General features: G+C 42.9%; 1 protein-coding gene across 4 annotated transcripts in view; it reads left to right on the forward strand.

Annotated features, from left to right (window-relative positions):
• Positions 1-21940, forward strand: part of LOC125707577 (DNA (cytosine-5)-methyltransferase 3A) — a 43882-nt gene extending 21942 nt beyond the window's left edge. For 3 of the 4 annotated variants that reach the window (XM_048974812.1, XM_048974813.1, XM_048974811.1), the window contains 17 exons: positions 6895-7119; positions 8158-8316; positions 9035-9142; positions 9878-10034; positions 10891-11040; positions 11446-11490; positions 11868-11947; positions 12633-12745; positions 13001-13184; positions 13855-13939; positions 14499-14644; positions 15323-15413; positions 16377-16525; positions 17195-17280; positions 17663-17732; positions 17864-17982; positions 18504-21940. In XM_048974812.1, the coding sequence (XP_048830769.1) occupies positions 6895-7119; positions 8158-8316; positions 9035-9142; positions 9878-10034; positions 10891-11040; positions 11446-11490; positions 11868-11947; positions 12633-12745; positions 13001-13184; positions 13855-13939; positions 14499-14644; positions 15323-15413; positions 16377-16525; positions 17195-17280; positions 17663-17732; positions 17864-17982; positions 18504-18645 (2109 nt within the window). In that variant the 3' untranslated portion in view covers positions 18646-21940. Of the gene's footprint in view, positions 1-1295; positions 2955-6894; positions 7120-8157; positions 8317-9034; positions 9143-9877; positions 10035-10890; positions 11041-11445; positions 11491-11867; positions 11948-12632; positions 12746-13000; positions 13185-13854; positions 13940-14498; positions 14645-15322; positions 15414-16376; positions 16526-17194; positions 17281-17662; positions 17733-17863; positions 17983-18503 lie in introns of those variants that run through there. The other variant, XM_048974814.1, reaches the window with a different exon arrangement.
• The last annotated feature ends 603 nt before the right edge of the window (positions 21941-22543 follow it).

Genomic DNA, 22543 nt, shown 5'->3' on the forward strand with positions numbered 1-22543 from the left:
GCCAAAGAGCAGGCCAGCCTGTCTGTCTTAACTTCAGTGTAATTGTATTTCAAACTCAAGGGGTCATTTATCGCTGATAATTATCGGTGTCATATCGGCTTAGAGAAGGGGAGGGACAAGAGGTGGCAATGTAAACAAACAAAAATATATATATATTTTTTTTCCCTAAAGTAATTGCAAGCAGCTGCTCCCAATGTTACCGATCAAACAAAGCAGAATGGAAACAGAGCACGGATGATGTTTATGGCGTGCTATCAGCGTTTGACATTAAATCGGATGGGGGGTAGGGGTGGTCATTTCGAAGGCTCGGTGTCACAGGGACTCCAGAGAGAAGCTCTGTTCGTGTTCAGCAGGAGGACCGAAGCCACCAGCAATAAAACTGCTGCCTCTCTGGATGTGACGTGGCCTCGGACTGACATCCGTCCAGATGATGTTCAACCTTTCTGCCGCGCCTGGGATACGCCGAGGAGGCGGCGGAGATATTAAACTTTCAAGCTGAGCCGTTATATGTACGCTGAACTAATGGAAATGGAAAAGTGTGCTCCTTTTAAGCTGTATAATATATAACATACTGCTTCTATCCTGTTATTTTTAGCAGTTTTTATGTTCAGTGGTTTTCTTCCAGCTCCATTTTCAGTGTGATACAGTTTGGCCTTTTTCTGTACTTTTTATTTGTTGCTAAATTTCCCTGCACCCTGCTAACATTCCTTAAGCGACAGCCGCGGCATGCAGGGATCGTTCCCCGTAGCACTTCCAGAGGCGCTTTATAGAAACGTTTCAACGGGAGCAGGCGGTAAATCACTAGACAGGCTAAGGAACAGCAAAAATAAAAAAGAGTGGGGGGAGGGAAGGAGTGGGGGGCTTCTGGTGGGGGTAGCCGGACTGACGGGTTGAATTATCGGTTTGAGTTCCTGGCGCGGTGCCGTTGCCACGCAATGGCGGTGAGCGTAAGACAACCCCCCCCCCCCCCCCCCCATCCCCCATGCAGTGGGCCTGAGCTGTAGCCTAGTTTTCTGTGCAGCATGCTGTCCCCAGCTGACCTGGGTTTGGCCACAGCAAGGAGGAGGCGGAGGAGGAGGAGGAGACCACAGGAGGAAGCTGCACGATTGAGGCTCCTCCCATCCAACCCCAACGTTGGCGACGTTCCACCGTGCGAACGCTCCCCCTGCAGACCCCCGGGCCTGATTATTAACACATGTGGCCCGGCACATGGATTCACCTCCAACTTGACGACATCCCCTAGTGGCCCGTAATGGTCCTGCAGGAGGTGTTGCCCCCCCCCCCCCCCGCACCCCATCACCTGGGGTTCCTCAAGTTCGTAGCATCCTCCGCTCTTGCTCAACAGCTGAACTTGATTTCAAGCGTTTCCAGCCGGAAAAACAAGCCGAAAAAGCCCCCGCCTCGATTAAGACAAATAAAACCACCTGAGGAATCGTAGTTTCGTCACCACGGTTACTGCAAGGTGTTGCGATGTAGCATCACTCACGGCGACTCAGGCCTCCACGACAGTCCCAGAAGGATAATGTCACGATGCGATGACATCCTTCCACTGCTATTTATGTCCTCTCGTCGTCTCAAAGAAAACGCTTTCTGTAAACATCGTCGCTGATTGCAGGTGTGAGTCTGTCATTCGGAAAAAAATAAACCTCACAGCCAAAATCCCCAGTTGCTGTTACCAAAATGGACATTGCAAAACCACAAAACACTGTTTTCTGGTTTATTTAAATGCAGTTTAAATTATGTCTCTTTCATGCCTTTACATTTCATATAAGTTGGAAGAGAACAACTTGGCTAGAAGGACTCAGTTTATTGAACTGATCTCTAGATGTTTATTTTTGTCCTATGCTTGTAATCACATTAATAACTTTAATGAAAATGTTACACAGATATATACTTTTTAATGTTAAGTTACACATAGGAATGATCTTCCTACGTCTCATGGCATGTTGTGTATCTTTCTTTTTGAAGAAATAATACAGCAGACTGACATAATCTGAGGGAAAACAATATGAATTTTGTTGATGTTATTTTCATTCTTAGAAGCGGAAATTCCATGAAGACTTGAATAGGGCGCCTGCGTCTCGAGCGTCTCCCGCCTCCTGCCCTACTGGCACAGGAAAGGGCTGTCAGAAATGTGTCTGACGGATAAAAATATTGTCAGGTTGGCAGGACATGCTCTGTCTTGTCCAAGTTCGCAGATCTCCCAGTGACAGCAGGAAAATAGTTCCCGAAACGTGCCCACTTGTCTTTCAGGCGCAATTTGCGACTATATTCAAAACAAGGCAATTTTAAAATTACAGTCAAGAAAGGTGCCTCAACAAGTGTGAACTGAAAGAGCGGGAACTAAGTGGATTTAATAATCCGAGTATTATTTTTAAATTCTTTTCAAATGCTGCCATTAACCCGCCTCAATTATTAATGTATATCATATTAAACATGTACAAATAACATTAAAATCAAATTGCCATGAGCTCTTAAACGTTACACATTTCCTACATTATCCAGGCTTTGGTTTAATACAGGCATCAAAGGGATAGTTTTATATTGCAATACAAATACCACTTGCTTTCTCAGAAAGACATGCCCTTAATAATAATATTCCTTGTTTTATAGTCGGTCCCCCTTGTCCGGCCCTGTTTGTTGGTCTGGCTCCTCCCCCAGATATGGAAATGAACCTTGTGCCATAGATATGAGGGTGAAGATGAGGTTTGCAGCAGATTTCCAGCCTGCATACAGACAGCCTCCTGGCTCACAGCCAACGTATGCAAGTCCTCTCTAGCCAACCAGAATTCCTGTTGCCGATCACCTGACCTTGAATTCCCAGACAAAGAAATGCTTTTTTTTTTCTCTCTTTTTTTTTTTTAGAAGCAAGCTCCTTTAGCCTGAGAGTGGGGGGTAAAGAAAAAATTTGATCCACACATTGGATTTAAAGTTGCGTGCACCAGAGTTTATGGGTACGTGCATTGCATTGTTTGCTTAGTAGCACAGGCGTATATGCCTTTTTCTGTTCAGCCTTTTTTTTTTTGCAGCAGCAGATTTTACATATTGACTTGTGGTATTTCTGGAGAGTTGTTACGGTGCATCTGTTCCAGGGAACTTAAAGGGAAACCGTCACTTTAAATGCAAAAAAGGGAAGCTAGACTTTTCAGCCGGCTACGGAAGGACATGCGCTGGGAACAAGCTTTTCGGAGGATACATGTTTGCAAGATGTGGTTGTGGTTTCTCAGATCCTTGCATTTGCCTGTTTGAAGCGAAGCCGGGAGATTTTTTCCTGCTGTATTTCTTCACTCTGCTATACTAAACTTGACAGTGCATGTTTGGAATGGTAGCTGTGCATTAAAGATTTGAGATGCATTTGTGTTTCTCTCTGTTATTTCAGTTAACCCCGAGAAGGTGACAGAGAATATCGAAAAGCACAAAATCGCTGTATTTTATTGTCAAATTTACTCGGAGGGCCACGAACTTGCATTTTAAAAATTCTTTTACAAATCTGTTGATAAAAACGAGCCATTAATGTGCTCATTACTCTAAGGGATATTGTGATTTTTTTTTTTCCTTATGAAAAAAAAGAAAAAGTCTTGCCACTTGAAAGGTAAGAATGTTTAAATGTTGCCTCACCTTGTATTTATGTGTATCCAAGAGTAATGTTTTATATTTTAAAAGTATTTAGGAGTAGATAAGCATACGCTTTTAATCTGTATATTATTGTTATACTTTGTTTCATATTGAAACAATAATTTGGAAGTTGCCGCAGAAAATGCTACGTTGAAATCTGATTATTTGGCACAGCCTGCAGAGGTGAATGGGTTCGTGTTTTGAAGTGCAGAGTGCGGAGAACTGGGGCGAAGCGCGGGTTCTAGAGAAATTCATTGGCTCACGAGCAACTAACTTGCAGTTTCGTGAAAGAAAGGTCAGCCGGTTCAGGGAGCTATGAGAAGACTGCCCCCCACCCTCTCCCTTACCCCCCTACCGAACAGTCAGCCAAGCCTCGTCAATGGGGGGTCTTGTCTAGCGGGCAATGAGGTGACATCAGGACACACAGATTCCATAGCCGCAGATTACATGTGCGGGTAAATTCATAGCGGTTACTTCAGCAACTGCCAGGTCAATAAAAGAGAAACTAGACCTGATTTAAACCCCTGTGTACCATTTTGACTTAGAGTACAGTGTCTCTATATAAAATCGTACGACTTTACGACATGCAAGTAACGTTATGCTAGCTTAACATTTGTTAGTTGTTTTCAACATTGAGCCATTTGTCAGTGACGTTGATGGCTGTGTTTTATAACATTTGTATGTATTCTACATTACAATAAAATCATGTGCCAGATGAAAGGAGTTACGATAAACAGCCGCTAGCCCGCAACTTAAGTTTAGGCTCTGGCACAAATTCAGTGAAATTCTAGGCTCCGTTGTGTGTGTTATAACGAAAGTACAGTTGTAGCTGCATGTCACTTCTTGGCATTCCTTGTTTAAAGTTAGCTCAACCAGTTGCTGAGTTTGTGACATATTACATTTATAAATACCCAACTGCCGCGGTAAAGTACAGTTTAAGAACTTCTAACTTGGGAAGCAAAACAGAGACGGCTTCTCTTTGAAATGCAGTTGAACTTGGTGTCTGGAAAACGTACGGTATATGCTAAACGGTCAGTGAATTTAGTGTAGCATACAGTAAAATAATGTGGTTTGTGACATCTACCACGGGTAGGAGATAACTAATCCCTGAATGTAATGCGAGAATTGTGAGATGGCATCTGCAGAGTTTTATGGAAATAACTCGGGCCATGGGAGCTGGGGTTACAAAAAAAAACATGAAAGATCAAAAACATTTCAGTTCTCCTAGAATTAGTGCAGTAACGAGCAGCTATTAGCCTAACTAAGTCCATCAACGCCATTTGAACGTTATTCATTCCAGTTACGAGGGCTGGGCCTTAGCCAGCAAACAGCATGACCCGCGCATTTAAATTTATATAGGGGGGGTTAAAGGCTTGTTGAAGGCGTGTCACTGCAGCAGTATGATTGAGTTCCAAACCACTGTAAATAGTAGCTCTAAGCTTGATTACTTCAATGATGAAGATTTCAGAGTTGAGTAATACGGGAAGAAGTTCCAGAAGAGCTTCATAAACCTCTGGAAGCTCCAAGAGCACTGAATATCGCTGTATTGTCATAAATTGGTGCCCCATGCACCGTTAGCTAATCCATAATATTTGCTAATCTTTCACATTATATTTTTCCACGAACATTATTTGCATGTAACAGTTCAATGAACCTGTGGGCTGAGAAACCTGTTGTTTTATTGAATTGTTGATGTTTCGGCGGACGGGGGAGTATAGAACTTCAACTCTTCTTCAGTGTTGGCTGAATGCATATATCACTTTATTTTTGGACGGTGGATCATTTTGGGATTTTGCCATTATTCTGATGTGCCGTTGAGTGTTTTCCCACACAAACAGCTTGTTGCCATGTTATATTGGCCAGATAAGGTATCCGTATATCACAGACCCTGACTAGAAATGGTGAAAAAGTAAAATCGTTGATATTCCCTAACCATATCACTGATATTGATGTTTTCGATGTACTTGTATGAATTTGGGGAAGGTATTATGCTAAAATTTGGAGGGATTTCAGTGATACAGAAGTTGTGGTGGAAGTAAGAAAAAGATTTATGCTGGGTGATTGTGAAAGCTGAGCTATTTTTACACATGCAGGGGGATCTGTTGTAGGTTCTGGTTACTGCATAAAGCTCTTTATTGCCCACAAAGCCCTGGGCGCCTCAGCCTAGAGGACAGTGTATCAGCTTATGTTTGGCCGTGACTTAAAACAGGTGGATCTGGGTATGATCAGAGAATATCGTGAGACCCCGTCCACCATGCATGAACAACAGATGAAATGTCAGTCATAGTTTTATTATTGTTTTTCTGTTTTCCCTTTGTGTTTTCTCGTGCAAGAATGACAAATTGTAATTGAATTTAAATGCAGTATCCCCACCTACTGACCTGAGAACTGTCAGATCATTTAACACTTCCTGAAGTGGTTTTCCCTGTCTTGATACTACTTTACCAACAAAATATTGGATTGTATTGGATTATACCTGATATATAATCAATATTTGGGTAATGGCTTCCTGAACCATTTGTCTTCCTAACAGTCCCATTCATTGTCAGCGTATATTCACTTACTAAGCATTGATGTCAACAGTAGTATACACAGAGTGACATCACAGTTGGATTTGTAGTTCACTGTAGTTGGTGTGGAACTGTAGTCAGTATTCAAACTACAGGCCAAATACTTTGCTTGTCCCTCCCCCCTGCGACACTGGTATGCAAATTAGTATTTATGCATTATTTCTTATTTAAATTTTTTCTACTACTCACCCATGCTTCATTCATTCTCCTTGTCTTCCTCTGTGTAATCTGAATATCAGTAACGTTTAGCGATGCCCAAAGAAAATGTATTTTTCGTGACTTTGCTGTGCCCTGAGATTGTATTCAAATTCAAATTCGGATGAATTTGGTGCTGGATCGAGTAAAGAAGAAATGTGTTTTACTCGGACAAACCCGTGCTGTCTCCGAAGGAACTCTGATAGCCAGGTGGTCACTGTGGAATCTCCCAAGATGCACCACAGTTGTCCATTTTAAATGAGAAGGCGGATTGGTCAGGGTGTCGATCTGCTCTGCTCGACTTCCTGTTGTTAAGTGCGAGGTCCAAGATTGGAAGCGACTAAATCGGAGTGAAACTTGAGTAAACAACTGATTTAGGCTTTGCGCCTCTTCTTCGATTATTTGCGGGCCTTGTCGTTCCCATTACCGCGCATTTTAAACAGCCATTCACGAAAGGAAGCAGAGTTGCGTGGTAATGCTGTGACCCGTGAATTCTCGTCTTCCGTTTGGACAGGCAGAGAAAAAAGCCAAGCTGGCTTCCGTGATGGACACCACAGAGGGGCCAGAGAGGCCTCAGCTCCAGAAGGAGGAGGACACCGTAATCCCCAGTCCCCCGCCTCCCCAGCAGCAGCCCACCGACCCCGCGTCCCCAACCGTGGCCACCACCCCAGAGCCAATTTCCGCAGGGGGCGGAGACAAAGCCACACCCCAGTCCGCGGACATGGAGCTGGAGTACGAGGTGAAGTACTGCTTAGTTGTCATGCTGTTTTACCCAGTGAAGGACGCGTCAAACGATCCGTTTTAAATAAATCGTTCAGTATGACTTGCTCAGGGTGGGATCTGAAAACAGATATGAATGACACGACATGAATAGGCTTTTTTTTTTTTTTAACAAACTGGGGGACATAAACAAACACAACACAGTCATACTGGCAAACGAAAAAGGGAAACCGGGCAGGGAAAAGAGGGTGAGACAAAACGTCAGTCTGTTTCATATTACAGTAACAGTGAAGGACTCGTCTCCTCCCCCCATTTTATAAATTCATATAACACACATGAACCACCAACACTGGAAGTTCATTGAAATTCACGTAATCCGATTATCTCAGTGACGAAGTCGTTAGGCTTAGAATTAAGCTGGGAAAGATGTTGAGCCCCGTAAACTTTGTGAAAACGGACACGCAGAGTTTTGCATCAGTGCTTAGGAGTGTGCCTGAAACGCAGCTGATGCATGTCGGTGATGCATGAATTCACGCAGCCCCATGCTGGTGAGTATGTGTGCAATGCAGTTAATGCATTTCTGTGATGCATGGCTTCACGCAGCCCCATGCTGAGGAGTATGCGTGTGTGTATGCACGGTTAATGCCTCCAGGCATACTCTATATGTTAACAGGAAATTAAGAATTAAGTAGTTTTAAAGGCTTCCAGCATTAATAACAATGAGATTTCTGGGGAATTTGAATAAACAAACCCAATAAACGCTATTTTACTCATTTGTAAATCGATGTCTGTCTGACTTTGATTCTAAAGCCTGACTGCTGTATTTTGGCCTACTGATTCCCTTTTATGTTATTAGAGAACTGGGGTTTGTTGTTGGGGAGAAATTGTGTCTGATGTAACTTTGTTGAGAGACAGGAAAGACAAACGCTGGGTTGGATTTATAATTAGAAAAATAATTTGTGTATCCTGATGGCCAAAATGATGTGGATCCTGCACGTGGGATATTCCTGGTATATTAGTATGGAGGGGCTGACCTGCACGCTGAACCCTGCTGCAGGACGGGCGTGGTTTCGGGATCGGGGAGCTGGTCTGGGGGAAGCTGCGGGGCTTTTCCTGGTGGCCAGGGCGCATCGTGTCCTGGTGGATGACCGGCCGGAGCCGAGCCGCGGAGGGGACCAGATGGGTCATGTGGTTCGGGGATGGCAAATTCTCCGTGGTGAGTCCCACCGTCTCAAAGCTCCCGCTATCTGCCACAGTATTTTTCGAATCCGCTTATCAGTTTTCACCATGTGTATCATTTTGGGGCAGCATATTTAACTTTAAGAGCTGGGCTGTACTATTATTTCTGGATCAGCCGTGGTAAAATACCAGATTCAGCTTGTTCCAGTCTACCTTGTTTACAGCTGTAAATCTGAATCCGCTAAACCATGCTCCAGAAAACCATGAAGGCGGCCACAGTTTCTGGCCAAGGCTACAATCAGATCACCGACTTTTCCTGTACGGCAAACAAAAAACTCCTAAACTTTAAATAATTTTGCCTGTTACGTGCAATAAAAACACCAGCATGTGCTAATTGCTAATTAAAGAGAAAATTTCTGGCAATGGAGCCTCGCTGCGCCCTCGTTTGCCCTTCTGGCTTAAATAGCATTTTGGAAACTCTCCTGCTTTTACAAAATAAAGTTCTCTGTTACTGTTTGCCATTACTAAACATTGCCATTCCATGTTTATGCCAAGCTTTCTAAACATTGCCATAAGAAACCGTATACTAAATTATACACATTATGTTGAGGAATTTGTTTAAACTTAGTTTCGTAATCATTTAAAACATTCTTGTTGATCGTTAAACATGAGACGTTAGTCCTGAACGTTAAGACAGGCCTATCTGTGTCCGTAATGGACGGACGTGTAAAATCTCATCTCCCTTTTCTTGGCAGGTGTGTGTGGAGAAGCTTTTGCCTTTAAGTTCATTTTCCAATGCCTTTCACCAGCCAACCTACAACAAGCAGCCCATGTACAAGAAAGCAATCTACGAGGTGCTCCAGGTGCGCTGTTTATGGGTTTAATCTTTGGAAATTGCCAGGAATCAACAAATTATAGTTACTGTTCAAGTGCAATAAGTTTGGAATGAATGTGTTTGCTGTTTGCCGCTCATTGGCTTTTCATTTCCATGTTTATGAGTTCAGTTACATCATTTAGCGTGTTCGTGTTTGATCTTTAACGGACTGGCATCCCAGCCAGTTCTTGCTGGGGAAAAAAAGTGATGAGTTTGAAATTGCCTGCTAAAACATAATGAAAAGATATTTATCTTAATACAGTGCTTACTGATGGGGGTGTGGCTCAGTGGGTTAGCATGTTGTTCCTCTGATCAGAAGGTTGCCAGTTCAAATCTCAGGGTCCCTAGAGTGATTTTACTGCTGGTCCCCTGAGTAATGTCCTTAATCTCTAATTACTCCTCTGATTTGGCTGATTCTGCCTCCTCAATGATGTCCATTGCTTTGAATACACACATCTACTAAATGCAATAACATTAAATATATGTTTCAAATGCAGTTTTATGCATGCTAAAAATACAGAAAATATAGACCTGTATTTAGCAATATAACGTGTTTACTTTTCAAACCACTGCAAAAAATGTAAATTGGCAAAACATTCTGGGGGGGGGGCATTTAGCCTGGGCTGGCCAGAGACTTACAGATGGGACAGCGGATGTTGCGTAATGCGTTCATGATTTCCAGCCATTGCTCTGAAAGCCAGGCGTCCCTTCCCAACCCTCACAGGTAGCCAGTGGCAGGGCCGGTAAGGTCTTCCGCACTTGTCCAGACAGCGACGAAACAGACACTTCCAAGACCGTGGATATGCAGAACAAGGAGATGATTGAGTGGGCCATAGCAGGCTTCCAGCCCACTGGTCCCAAGTGCTTGGAACCCCCTGAAGGTATGAGGTTCCCCAACCCCAAAAAATGACATTTGACTGTGGTCTAAGACGGATTTCCCCTAGCCTTTGTGAAGCACTCTGTGAAGCTGAGCATCATTTCACATGCCCTTCTGCCTTCGAGTATGTTGAGGTTGAATTTTAAACTGTAACATCAAGTACCGTTCACTCTTTTCAAGTGGAACTTATATCAAAGTGTCATTGCAATATGCTATGCAGTATTAACAGAGGATGTATGAGTGGGTGTTCCCTTAAAAATTACTGCAGAGGTGATCCTGAAGCCAAATGCAAGTGGAGAAAGAATTCTGATAGTAGCATTACGTTAAATGGTATTATTATGAGTCTCTGCTTCTGCAAGGTACAAAAGAATGAACCTCTAGCTATCTTAAGTGTGTTATTTGTTCAGCCATGTTTGTGGGGCACCGAAGTGGTTCAGCCTTGAATGATCTGGGTAGTTGGCTGCTGTTTTGGTGCCCCCTGTAGGAATTTTGTGTACCTGCGGCAGGGGAGCTGTGAGTTATAATAGAAACGTCTCTCTTCCAGTTAGCACAGCTAGTTTTTACGAAACTCTGAGGCCTTGTATTGTGTAAAGAAAGCAATAAATTTTGTCAGGAGTGAATCGAGGAGGCTAAGAAGGTATCAGGTCTGAAAGGCTTTGCAAATAACCGAATCATAATACAGGTAAGCCTTGGGAATAGCTTAATTGAGAGAAATTTCTAGGAATAATTACAAAATAATAATATATTTAACGACAATCAACAAATCAAGAGTTTATAAGTTTAGAAGAAACTGGGAATCGACATCTAACGCTTCCCAGCTTCTCTCCTTGGTAATTCCCTGTGTCTCCGCTTCTGTGCAGAGGAGCGTAATCCGTACAAGGAGGTGTATCCCGAGATGTGGATCGAACCTGAAGCCGCCGCCTACTCCTCGCCACCACCAGCCAAAAAACCACGCAAAAACACAGCAGAGAAGCCCAGGATTAAGGAAATCATTGACGAGGGGACTCGAGGTAGAGATTACTAGGCCACCCTGCCTTCAGGTTCCCTTCCACTAGGTTCCCATACCACTGAAATCACGTAAAACTGCGAAAAGTGTATCAGTTATATAAATACAGCGATGCCTGTGTTTTCTTAAAGACCATGCAGAGATTTTGTACATGGTGCTTGTGCAGGTGTGTAGCTCTTATCTGTCACCTGTGCGCAGGTCATGTGATGTTTATTGACTGCATGTACATCTTGTAAGCCTTGAGGTATATCTGTACTGTCCCACCATGTAACCACGTAACCCAACTCCTTGAAGTTGATGTAACTGTTTACGAGGTGGGTGTCCCCAAGTGAATCCTCAAAATGGCCGTGCCCTCCTCCCTCAACGTTAACCTTTTTTTTTTTGTTGTCATTCCTGTCTTTTCATTAAGAGAGACTTGTCTATGACGTGCGGCAGAAATGCAGAAATATAGAAGGTGGGTATTACTCATTTATGCTGGCTCTCTGTGTGAAATAAGCCTGTTCTACAAGGGACTCTTGCGTTGTGATAAAGAAAGAAACAGCCGTAGAAGATGCATAGCATCCTGTTAGAAATCACAAAATTTCTCTGATTATAGTAGAAAAAGTGTGTCATAAATAATTTTGTGGGAATTCTGACAGAAAGTGGTCCGAGTACGTACTAATTCTAAATATTTGGTTCATCCAGTGTGAATCCATATGGTACATTTACGACCGTGTTCCCAGAACTGAGTGAAAGGTTCACAGTTCCAGCAGAGAGTTGCACGTTCCTTCCGCACATGAGCAAAACGAAGCGAGGATTCGCATGAGCTAAAATGTCCTTTTTCTTGCGTAGATATTTGCATTTCTTGCGGAAGCCTGAACGTTTCCCTGGAACATCCGCTGTTCACGGGAGGAATGTGTCAGAGTTGCAAGGTAGGGACACATCACCGGGCCTGTCTGGGTGTGCGTGTATGACTCTAAAGCCAGGACGTGGCAGTGCATGGGTCTGATCCGTCTGCCAAAGTAGCACGGGCTGCTACTTACTGTATTACCTGTCTGAAAAGATTTGTAGTGGCGGTCATCAGTGTACATTACTGTGGTTGTTCTACACTGGGTTGTGTAAACTCAGGATAGTGAAATTGTCATTTTAATTATTATCACCATTGTCTTCATTGCAAACCTGTCCAGTATAAGATAGATTTTCCTCACAGGCATTTGTAGAATTGGCACACTTTTAGCTACGTTTCTGGCACAGAGGGCTTAAAGGCTGTATTTGTGATCAGATGGTTGTTGGGTCAAATCCTATGGCCGACAGAATGATGTCTTTGTTGGGCCCTTGAGCAAGACCGTTACCCCTAATTGTTCCAGGAACTGGCTGAACCTGCTTTCTCAACATCACTTTGAATAAAAGTGAATATAAGTATATATACTTCCAGTACCACCTATACATAAAGATGCTTAATTATAGCATTTTGTGATATTGCAGCAGGGTTGCCTGTAAGAAGCGTGTTCGATAACTATTGCGTATGACTATAATATGACACCAGCCAATGAGAAGCTGGGGAATAGAAGCTTTGCGGGCTCAGTGGCGATCACTGACGCCATACCCCTGTCTCAGAACTGCTTCCTGGAATGTGCCTACCAGTATGACGATGATGGATACCAGTCCTACTGCACAATCTGCTGCGGAGGACGCGAGGTGCTCATGTGTGGGAACAACAACTGCTGTCGGTGAGGAAACCGGCAGGCGATGCCATGGTCACTCGGAGCATCTTAGAAAATTGTGACGAGCCTGTTTATGAAAGTAACCGATGTGCGTCCATTAATGAGCCCTCTGTTGACGTTCCAAGGAATGAGGTGTGGTTTCCGACATGTAAATTTAATAGACAGGGGTTTCATGGTCCTTCACTGAAATGAAGCTCGCTCCAGCTGTCTTCTTTCTTGGTTGAGACTCGCTCATGACCAAGTGTTTGCATCTGCTAACAGGTGCTTCTGCGTGGAATGTGTTGACCTCTTGGTGGGTCCAGGGGCGGCCCAGGCAGCCATTAAGGAGGACCCCTGGAACTGCTACATGTGCGGCCAACAAGGCGTGTTCGGGCTCCTGGAGCGCCGGACTGACTGGCCCTGCCGCCTGCAGCATTTCTTCGCCAATAACCACGACCAGGATTTCGTGAGTGTCCACGTCCGCAGAGGCCCTCACTTCTCGTTTTACGCCACTGAATTTCTTGCCAGGTTTGCATCCACTTTAGGATGCTTAGGTAGCTAATCGTACTCCACAAACAGGGAATTCATGTGGTTTTAGGACCCGTCCAGTACCACTGCTGCAGACACTTATCTCATTAGTGTGATAACTCAAAAAGTATTCAATGGATCTTTTTTTTTTTAAAAACTTTCCATTTACACTGTATGGGTGACAAACTGGAAATTGTCAGATTTTGAGACATATCACACCAAAATTGACATGATAGCAAAGAGAAGGGCAGCCTTAGATGCAGATCAGGTGAACCTGATTACATTGAGACAAGTCACATGAAGTTAGGGTTTTCAAAAATATTTTGGAGAGGTGAGGAGGGTGTATACAGGGAGTTAGAGACTGCAAAGATTGGAGGGTATGGGAGGAGTAGGGATTAGGTGGGGGGTGACGGGACCATCTGGGGAATATATTGTTGTCATTCTGACAGCATTTAGCTAGACAAATTGTCTCCATATACTGAGCTCATTCTGCAGACTGTCTTCTTAGACCCAATCATACTGCTACCATTCTGGACCCAGTGTGATGTTCTCCATGTAGCATAACTGCAAATCCCGTGTTAATCCGTCCATTTCGCCCCGTGTACCAGGATCCTCCGAAGCTTTATCCACCAGTCCTTGCTGAAAAGAGGAAGCCCATTAGAGTCCTGTCACTGTTTGATGGCATCGCGACGGGTGAGGTGTTACTCTGTTTTTGGATGCAGGAACAATCTTTGAGGTGGCTTTGAGCATGCAGAATATTCACAATAAAGTTTGTCATAGTGATAAGACGTTTAAAACAGCATTGTGACACACTGTCCAGTATGCTCTGAGATCTCTAAGATATCGCAGGATTGGTATAAGAAATTAAATGGGTATTTTTCGTGAGTTTTTGGGAGTTTTGCGAAAGTTGCAGACGATATACAGAAACTGTTTGGAGAGCCCCAAGTGTGCTTAAGGCAGCCTCTCGCCTGATATGTCGCAGTGATCTTGCAGTGATTTTTTTTACTCATGTTTTTCATATCTTTTCGTTTTGGTCACCAAGGGGACCAAGGCGACGAAAAGCTTTTATTCAGTTTTTCCAAATTGCAGGGGGCCTGCACCCCTAACCGCCATGATTGTTAAGAGTCATCGGTACTGCCTGATGTCTGACAATACCACCAGATAAATAATGGATCAGTATGGCACAGTGGCAAGAACCGGTTTAGGCTACAGTTCGGAGGTGCCCTCTGATCTTTGACTCATCTGTGCTCAGGCTTGCTGGTGCTAAAGGAACTGGGGATACAGGTGGAATGCTACATTGCTTCAGAGGTGTGTGAGGACTCCATAACCGTGGGCATCGTGCGGCACCATGGCCGCATCATGTACGTCGGGGACGTGAGGAACGTCACACGTAAACATGTGAGTGCCGGCCTGGGCTTCCTGAAGTGTGTGTGGCCACATGTGAATGAGGTTCTGCGAATGAGGTTCTGTGAATGAGGTTCTGTGAAGTGCTATGTGCACAGTATTTCACGTTTGCTTTTGAAAATATGAATGGATTTGTGTATAACGAGTACATATAATTTATTTTCAGTATTCATGCCATAATGAGTAACTTAATTTAGTTTAAGCTATTTAGCTAATCTCAAGCTGTGTTGTAAACTTTCGATTGTGGTCAGGAATAAGTCCTCCCAGTGGTACAAGTTCTGTTTTTATGTATATTTTGCACTTTGCTGTAATTTTTGAGTACTGTTTTTTTTGGGGGGGTTACATTTTTTGATATTCACAGATACCTTTTGCTCCCCCCCCTCTCTCCCCAGAACAATGAACTTAAACAGAAAAGTCTTAAAGCTGCTCAGAAGGTTTAGTACCATATTAATAAATACTAGATTTCACTTTCACTTTCACTTTGGCATGTCAGATGCTTAGTCACATGGTGACGCACTTGGGTGATCCTTAGGGTGGGCGTGTCTTTGTGTGTCGCACACTTGGCACTCGCTAAGGATTTGTGGGTAATCCAGCACTGGACAGATGAACGCAGCTGGAATCTAGGGCCTGTCATAGCGTGACAAATGTTACATTTTCTCCTCGATTATGCAGATACAAGAATGGGGCCCTTTCGACCTGGTCATCGGAGGAAGCCCTTGCAATGACCTCTCCATCGTAAACCCTGCGCGCAAGGGCCTTTATGGTACGAAGAGCCGAACCACCGCTCACTGCACCGTGATTCGCTCACCATCTGCCCTGTGGTTCCACACAAAAGCCAGTCAGTTCAATTCCTTATACTCTGTAAAGGGGAAGGAGGTGTATCCTGGTAATGACCAAGTTGCTGGTAGAAGTTAAGTGAGTTTTGGAAAAAGCAAAAAATAAAGTTACCATAAAACTGAAGTTTGCATTTTTTTGAAAGTTTCATTTCTCAGTTGCACACTTGCGTTAAATTGTATAACAGGCATTTTTAGCATTCTTATAATATTATGTTAGTGTTTTGAGCAGAAATATATTTCAGGCTTATTTGCATTGCGCCCGTAGCCTCCAGCATAGGCTCTAGACCCCCGTGCTCCTGCCCAGGACAAGCAGGTATAGAAAATGGATGGATAAACGTACAGTACCAGTTAAGTTTGGATGCAGCTACTGAAAATCATGTGTTTTTCAACAAGATAAAGGCCCTAAGAACACCTTGAGGGTATGTAGTAAGAATTATCTTGTGAACAGGCAGAGAGATGGAGTGCTGTGACAGATGACCTGCCCCCCCACAAACCCCCAACCTAAACCCTATAGAGCTGCTCTGGGATGAGCTGGATAGAAGAGTAAGAGTAAGGTAGCCAACTTGTGCCCAGAACTTGTGGAAACTCCTTCAGGACTGTTGGAGAAGCATTCCAGGTGGCTACATCTAGAAGCTGGTTTAATGAATGCCAAGAGCCTGCAATGCTGTCATCAAAGCAGAAGGAGGCTATTTTGACGAGTCTAAACTTTGTGAAAATTTTGAGATGTTGAATGTTTCTCTTAGTTGTTGCAAGATTTGATATGTACTACTTCATTGCCTGGAGGCCTTTTACTATAAGGTGGGTCGTACAGCTAAAATAGAGACAAATACATTAAAAGCAGGTGTTTCTAGAACTTGGACTGATACTGTAACATAAGCATGTCTTCCCAGAGGGCACTGGGCGGCTGTTCTTCGAGTTCTACCGACTGCTGCATGAGGCACGTCCCAAGGAAGCCGACGACCGTCCATTCTTTTGGCTCTTTGAGAACGTTGTGGCGATGGGCGTCAGCGACAAGAGGGACATCTCTCGTTTCCTGGAGGTGCCTGTCCTCTTATACGCCATTCCAACATCAGATCGTTATCTGCACCAGGGACCAAAGTGACACTAATTACAAAATTTAATTTTGACGTATTATTGCAATAATTAGCTAATATAGCTTAATCTTTTAACTGCAATGGTTTGTAATATTCATAAGTGTTGCAGCATATTTTAATTAGTACCATCTCCCAAGGCCAATAGGTGACTGAAATTTCCGTAGTGTGTGATTATGTGTGTGTGCCATATGATGGAGATCGTGGGAGTTTTACTTACATAAAAATGTTCTGAGAAGGAAAAATGATTGGTTCAGAGGAATAGCCAATCAGATTGTACAAGAGGTAGGTCCAAGCAACTAGAGGAAGAAGGACCAAGACATGTGATTGGTTGGACCCGCCTCCGCTAATTGCTCAGTCCCACCTCCTCTACAATCTGATTATCTCTCTGAACCAGTCATTCCTCCTTCTGCCCTCAGAAGATTTTTGTGTAAGTAAAACTCCCATTAGCTATGATGGACTAGGTGTCCACCTTCCTTTTTCGGATGTGTTTCCTGTCCTGTGTGACTCACTACTAGTTAACCAGTTAAGGAGGCTTGATGGGTAGATGTCACATGCTAATTCGGTATCATTGTGCACAGAACTGTGAGCTGTAATATTCTTCACTTCCCTTATAGTGCAACCCAGTGATGATTGATGCCAAAGAGGTTTCAGCTGCCCACCGAGCCCGTTACTTCTGGGGTAACCTCCCCGGGATGAACAGGTCAGCGGCAACATCACCAATCAACACAAAGCCACATCCCCAAGTGACCACATGCTGACCAATCGGATTCCTGTCGCCCTTAGTTGTCGTGTCTGATTGGTTATTTAAGGAGTAAATGCAATGAAAATCACAATGTTCTTCCCAAGGCGTCTATTAAATGTCTGAAGTAGATTTAAACATGAAAAGTACGTGCTTTAAATTCAACCGTAGTAGTGTTATGTTTATAACACACATATGGTATTGTAAATTATAGTTATTGTATTGTATGTATGCACAGTTACATTCATTTCTTCATTTAGAGTATTTTGCATTGAGTGGTTTTCACACTGCTGTCTGTGACCACATAACTGTCACCATCATCCTCTCCCTCGTGTCCCTGCAGACCGCTAACGGCCATGAGCAGCGACAAGCTGGACCTGCAAGACTGTCTGGAGCACGGCAGGACGGCCAAGGTGAGGCCTGGTCGTCCGTGCAGCTCCTCACGCACGTGGACAGATTAATAACACTGCAGAGTGGAGCCAGTTATATAGAGCGAGACAGTGACATCATTCTGTGTTTTGTTTTTTTGTTTTTTTTTACTCAGTTTGGAAAAGTAAGGACCATAACAACTCGATCCAATTCCATCAAGCAGGGCAAAGACCAGCATTTCCCTGTCTATATGAACGATAAGGAGGACATTCTGTGGTGCACCGAAATGGAAAGGTAGGATGGACACAGGAAAAACCTCTGTATATGTACTGCTACTGGGGGCTTCATCTTGTAGACATTAAATCATCCTTCCACATTTTCCTGGTTCTTGGTTGTTGTGTGCATCACTTTCTGCTATCCAGTAATATTGTCCTGCTCTGCAGTGACCTTCTGATAACCTTTACTTATTTTTGGAGGTAATATGACCTTACGTCCTGGCCTGTGCGTAGGTAGGTGGCTCACAGACTGACCACAGACCACTAGTGCCCAGAGAACTCGGGCAGTTTAAGTAGCAGAGGATGCCTTTTGGTCTTACAGGCAGAGAATTGTGGGGAGGGGCGAGGGGGCATGAAAACCATAAAAGGCAAAATGTAAATATTTGCATTTACGTATATTACGTAATTATTCACTTGCTTGAAATCGAAAACGGATTGGTTGTTCTTGCTTTTCTTGCCGTTTGTCATTACGACGGGACGCCCGCATTGGAGCCCTGGTACTGACCTGTTTGTTCCTTCGCCCCATGTCCTGTCTGCCAGGGTGTTTGGCTTCCCTGTCCATTACACGGACGTGTCCAACATGAGCCGGCTGGCAAGGCAGAGGCTGCTGGGGAGGTCATGGAGTGTTCCGGTGATCCGCCACCTGTTTGCGCCGCTCAAAGATTACTTTGCGTGTATTTAGACGACCCGCACTATTACCACGAGCGAGAAAAATCGATGAGAAATAGAGTAGAAATACTCTTTACATTTTACAGTTTTGTTTAAAGCTAGATTTTTTTTTTGTTTACTTTATTACTTGTATTTGAAATGCTATTCTTTTATATTATTTAATTTTTGTAATGCCATTTTAATTTTCAGCTTTGTTACCCAATATTATACAAAATGATTTATGTGTGCAAGCTGTACTTGAGGCAACACTTTTCTTTTTTTTTTACAGCACTGATTAAAAACAAACACATTGTCTGATGAGATTATAAAACATCCGAAGAATATCGTCCACCAATACCCCTTTCGGTGCTCCTCATGATGAGATTTTTACACAAACAAGCAGTATAAGGGCTCGTCGTAGTTTCGTTTTGATGGTGATGCGTAGCTAAAATCGATAAATAACAATCAGGTATTCAAAGAGAGGCTCACTAGTTCAAAACCACTAATTCAACATTAGAACACTGAAAGTACATTTTTATGATTCGTGAACGTCTTAAACAAGCCAATTTACCCTTTAGCTAGCCAGCTGAATTAAGTAGCTACTAATAGCTATCATTGATTCTGTTTCGCTAAGCACAACAAATGGCTTAAATTTTACTTGATCGAATGTTGCCACCAAGCGCGGCCCTTGCCAAGTGGAGGCAGGTTGTAGTGGGGTTGACGATGTTGAGAGGAACTCTGAGAAGATGTCGCATAAAGAGGCGAGCAGTACTGCCCTCAGGTCACATGCATCAGGGTGTGATAAGACACGTCAGCCATTAGACAGCTAGGAGCATGAAGCGCACCACAGGATAGAAATGCCATGATCTCTTGAATTTCTGTTTATTTTAGACCCTTCTGTGATTGGCCTTGGCAGCACTGTGGGGTATAGATGGAACAGGTCTGTTTTATGGTCACATGTATCAGCATGTTAATTGAGGAATCGGTCACAGTGCGCTGTTAACGGATCATACCAAGAGTGTCCTCCACTCAAACCTTCCCTCCGGATTTCAGTTACTGAGCCTCAGAGAGCTTGGAAACAAGCCAGCAAACCTTTATCATCCGTGGAGCCGGGGGCCCCGGCCTCCGGCTGACTCTCGATGGTCAGTTCATTCACAGTATGCTTCCTGTTTACAGTCCATAGCGCAAACGGTACCGCTGCAAAATGGCGACAATTCTATGGTGCTTCAAGGATGATGAAAAACATCCGCTCTCATGTGGCCTTAACAAGCTTAAACATAGTCAGGGAACGCTGGAGGCAGCTGCCAGGTTGGACGCAAGCGTTTCGCTTCCCTTTTGGTCACAGTAAAAACAAACAAAATAAGTGGAAGGCGGGACTTCCTCCGGCCTTTTGATGTCTTGAGGGGAGGCCCGTTATGATAAGATGCCATTTAGCATTTTGTCTCTACCACAGCTTTTGTACACAGAACTGGTGCTTCTCTCCAACCCCTACGGCCTTCTCCTGTGGCAGCACAAACCAAACCAGCCAAGTGGGCAGCGATGTTTTTTGTCATCCGAAAAAATTCCTCATGATCGAAGACCGCTTGAGATCAAATGTGACATTTTCTAGTTTTACGCAGACTGACGTAAAATCTACTGTAGAAACGGGCAAGAATGGGAGTCACCAGGCCGCGTTTTCGTACCCTGGTGAACAACCCCTTTACCGATTGACACTATACGCTATCTTCAGTCAGGTGCAAATATTACAATATGGTGCGGCTCAACATTAGTCTTCTGTTTTATATCTTTTTTTTAATTAAAATATTTTTGTTGTTTTCTTTTTGTTTTTACCTCCAACCTTTTGATGTCCCTTTTTCGTGTGTTTGGTTTAACCCCTGTAGTACTTAATCATATAGGGCTGTGCCAATAGAATAGCCAATGACAAAAAAAAGGGGAGTCGGTATTTTTGTAATTAGAATTTTATCAGCTAACAAAACAACTCCGCTATCGCAATTTAGCGCGATGGGAGTACAACTACATACCTTCCATAAAAATGTTACTCCCCTTTTTTTCCACTTCCTCTGTTTATGGTAGTTTGTTACTGTGTAACAGTTGGCATGTTTGAGTGTTACTATTTCCATACGGCCTTGGCAAATGTATCCGGCACCCCTGGATTCTCAAAATTTGGAAGGTAAAGAATAAATTTCCCCCAAGAATTTCCCCCTGGGATCAATAATGCTTATCTTAAAAATATGAACTAATTAGGTTTTAAATTCAGGGTTGCCTGGCACCTTTGACCACAGGCTGTACAACCGGTAGTAGGGTGTACAGTATACTTGAGAAAATAACTGCTTCTGAAAATCTACCAGATCATGGCCTAGTGATTTTCTGCTCTATCCCTGCAATCGGTATCTTTATCTCTTACCTTAATCCCAGATAAACTTCATCCAAATTTGCCCCTCTGGTTTCCATAACGTCTAGAAGAGGTTCACGTGAATTCGCTCAATTTAAAACTTCCTGAGCGGTAGTAAACAATAAAAAAACAAAAAAGTAGTGGTTGTTGTGGGAACTGAGTAAACCGCCACAAAACAAGTTCGCGAATAGCAGGTGACGCAATTCCAAATGATTAATCTGATGAGTTTGGTGTATTTTGACTGAAAAAAAGTGACCCCGATTTAGACAAACTGTGACAGAAGGCTACAGCCAGAAGTAAACTGGTTTTTTAATCTGTTCTTTACCATTGCACTGCATTTATTGGGACAGCTTCCATTTATTACTATATTCCCCAATCCCTGCCCCTTGCTACTCTGAACAATGGCAATTCCTAGATTTTTTTATACAAAGACAGGTTGGCCTACTGTTTTCGGTTTGTTACGACTTTTTAAATTACCTATGGGATGTACAAATGATTTCTTTGCTTATATATAATGAAATAGTAAAGATTAGGTTAAAGAAACATTATAAATGAATTTGTGTAAACAAAAATAAGCTACTACGTGTAGGGACAGCGAGTTTGAACATAACTCGAGGCCCCATTTTGTATTTATAGATGGTTTTATGTCTGGCTGAATAGTGTATTGTCATAAATTTGTCGAGTGATCTTAACAATAACCTATTGGATAGTTTTGCATTCGTTTTTTTCTGCACAACCTACACAGCCCTACATACGCTATTATTTGTTTCCTTTTCAAATATATCTATATCTATCTATCTATATATATATGGAGGGATTGTTGGAGTTTCATAAGGTGCTAAACATTTTATCTCAATGAAATATATTATTAGAAAAATGAAATCAGTTTATTCTGACAATGACTGTTTTTAAGTTCCGGCATATTTTTTTTTTTTTTCGCTCTTATCTGAAAACATTTAAAAAAAAGGCATTTTAACTTTGTACTTGAAAAAAAGAGGAAATTAAATACAGAATTGCAATTTATTTTAACTGAGGAAACACTGAGGTCCCTTTATTTGGGGAGAATGTGTAATAATATTTGAAATTCAAAAAATAATTTGGGGGAAAAAAACTTTACTGTTACAAATCTGATTCCCTAACATAAATGATTTAACATTCCAGCTGTTGGTCGTTTTGGTTTTTCCTCCACTGGTCATTTCCACTGTCGCTTTGGTATTTATTGACATATACTGATATACTGTACATTTTAGTTAAGCTTTTTGCAGGTTGGTTCTCTGCATTTCTTAAGTGACTGTATTTCTGTGTACCATTTGTTTTGTGTTATTGCGTTTAATGGATTATAACCCCCCTCCCCCACTCACCCACCACCCCCCAGGTCAGTGAATATACTCAATGTAGCAGTAAAACTGGTGCAACCTCTCCAACTATTTTTGTTTCAGTACCTGGAAGACGAGAAGAGAAAGGCTGTCTTATGTACTTGTGCTGGAGAACACTTGAATAAATGTACTGTTTTGTGCAAAAAAAAATGTTGCCGGAGTGT

Source organism: Brienomyrus brachyistius, chromosome 14, assembly GCF_023856365.1.
Source record: "Brienomyrus brachyistius isolate T26 chromosome 14, BBRACH_0.4, whole genome shotgun sequence".
NCBI lineage: Eukaryota > Metazoa > Chordata > Actinopteri > Osteoglossiformes > Mormyridae > Brienomyrus > Brienomyrus brachyistius.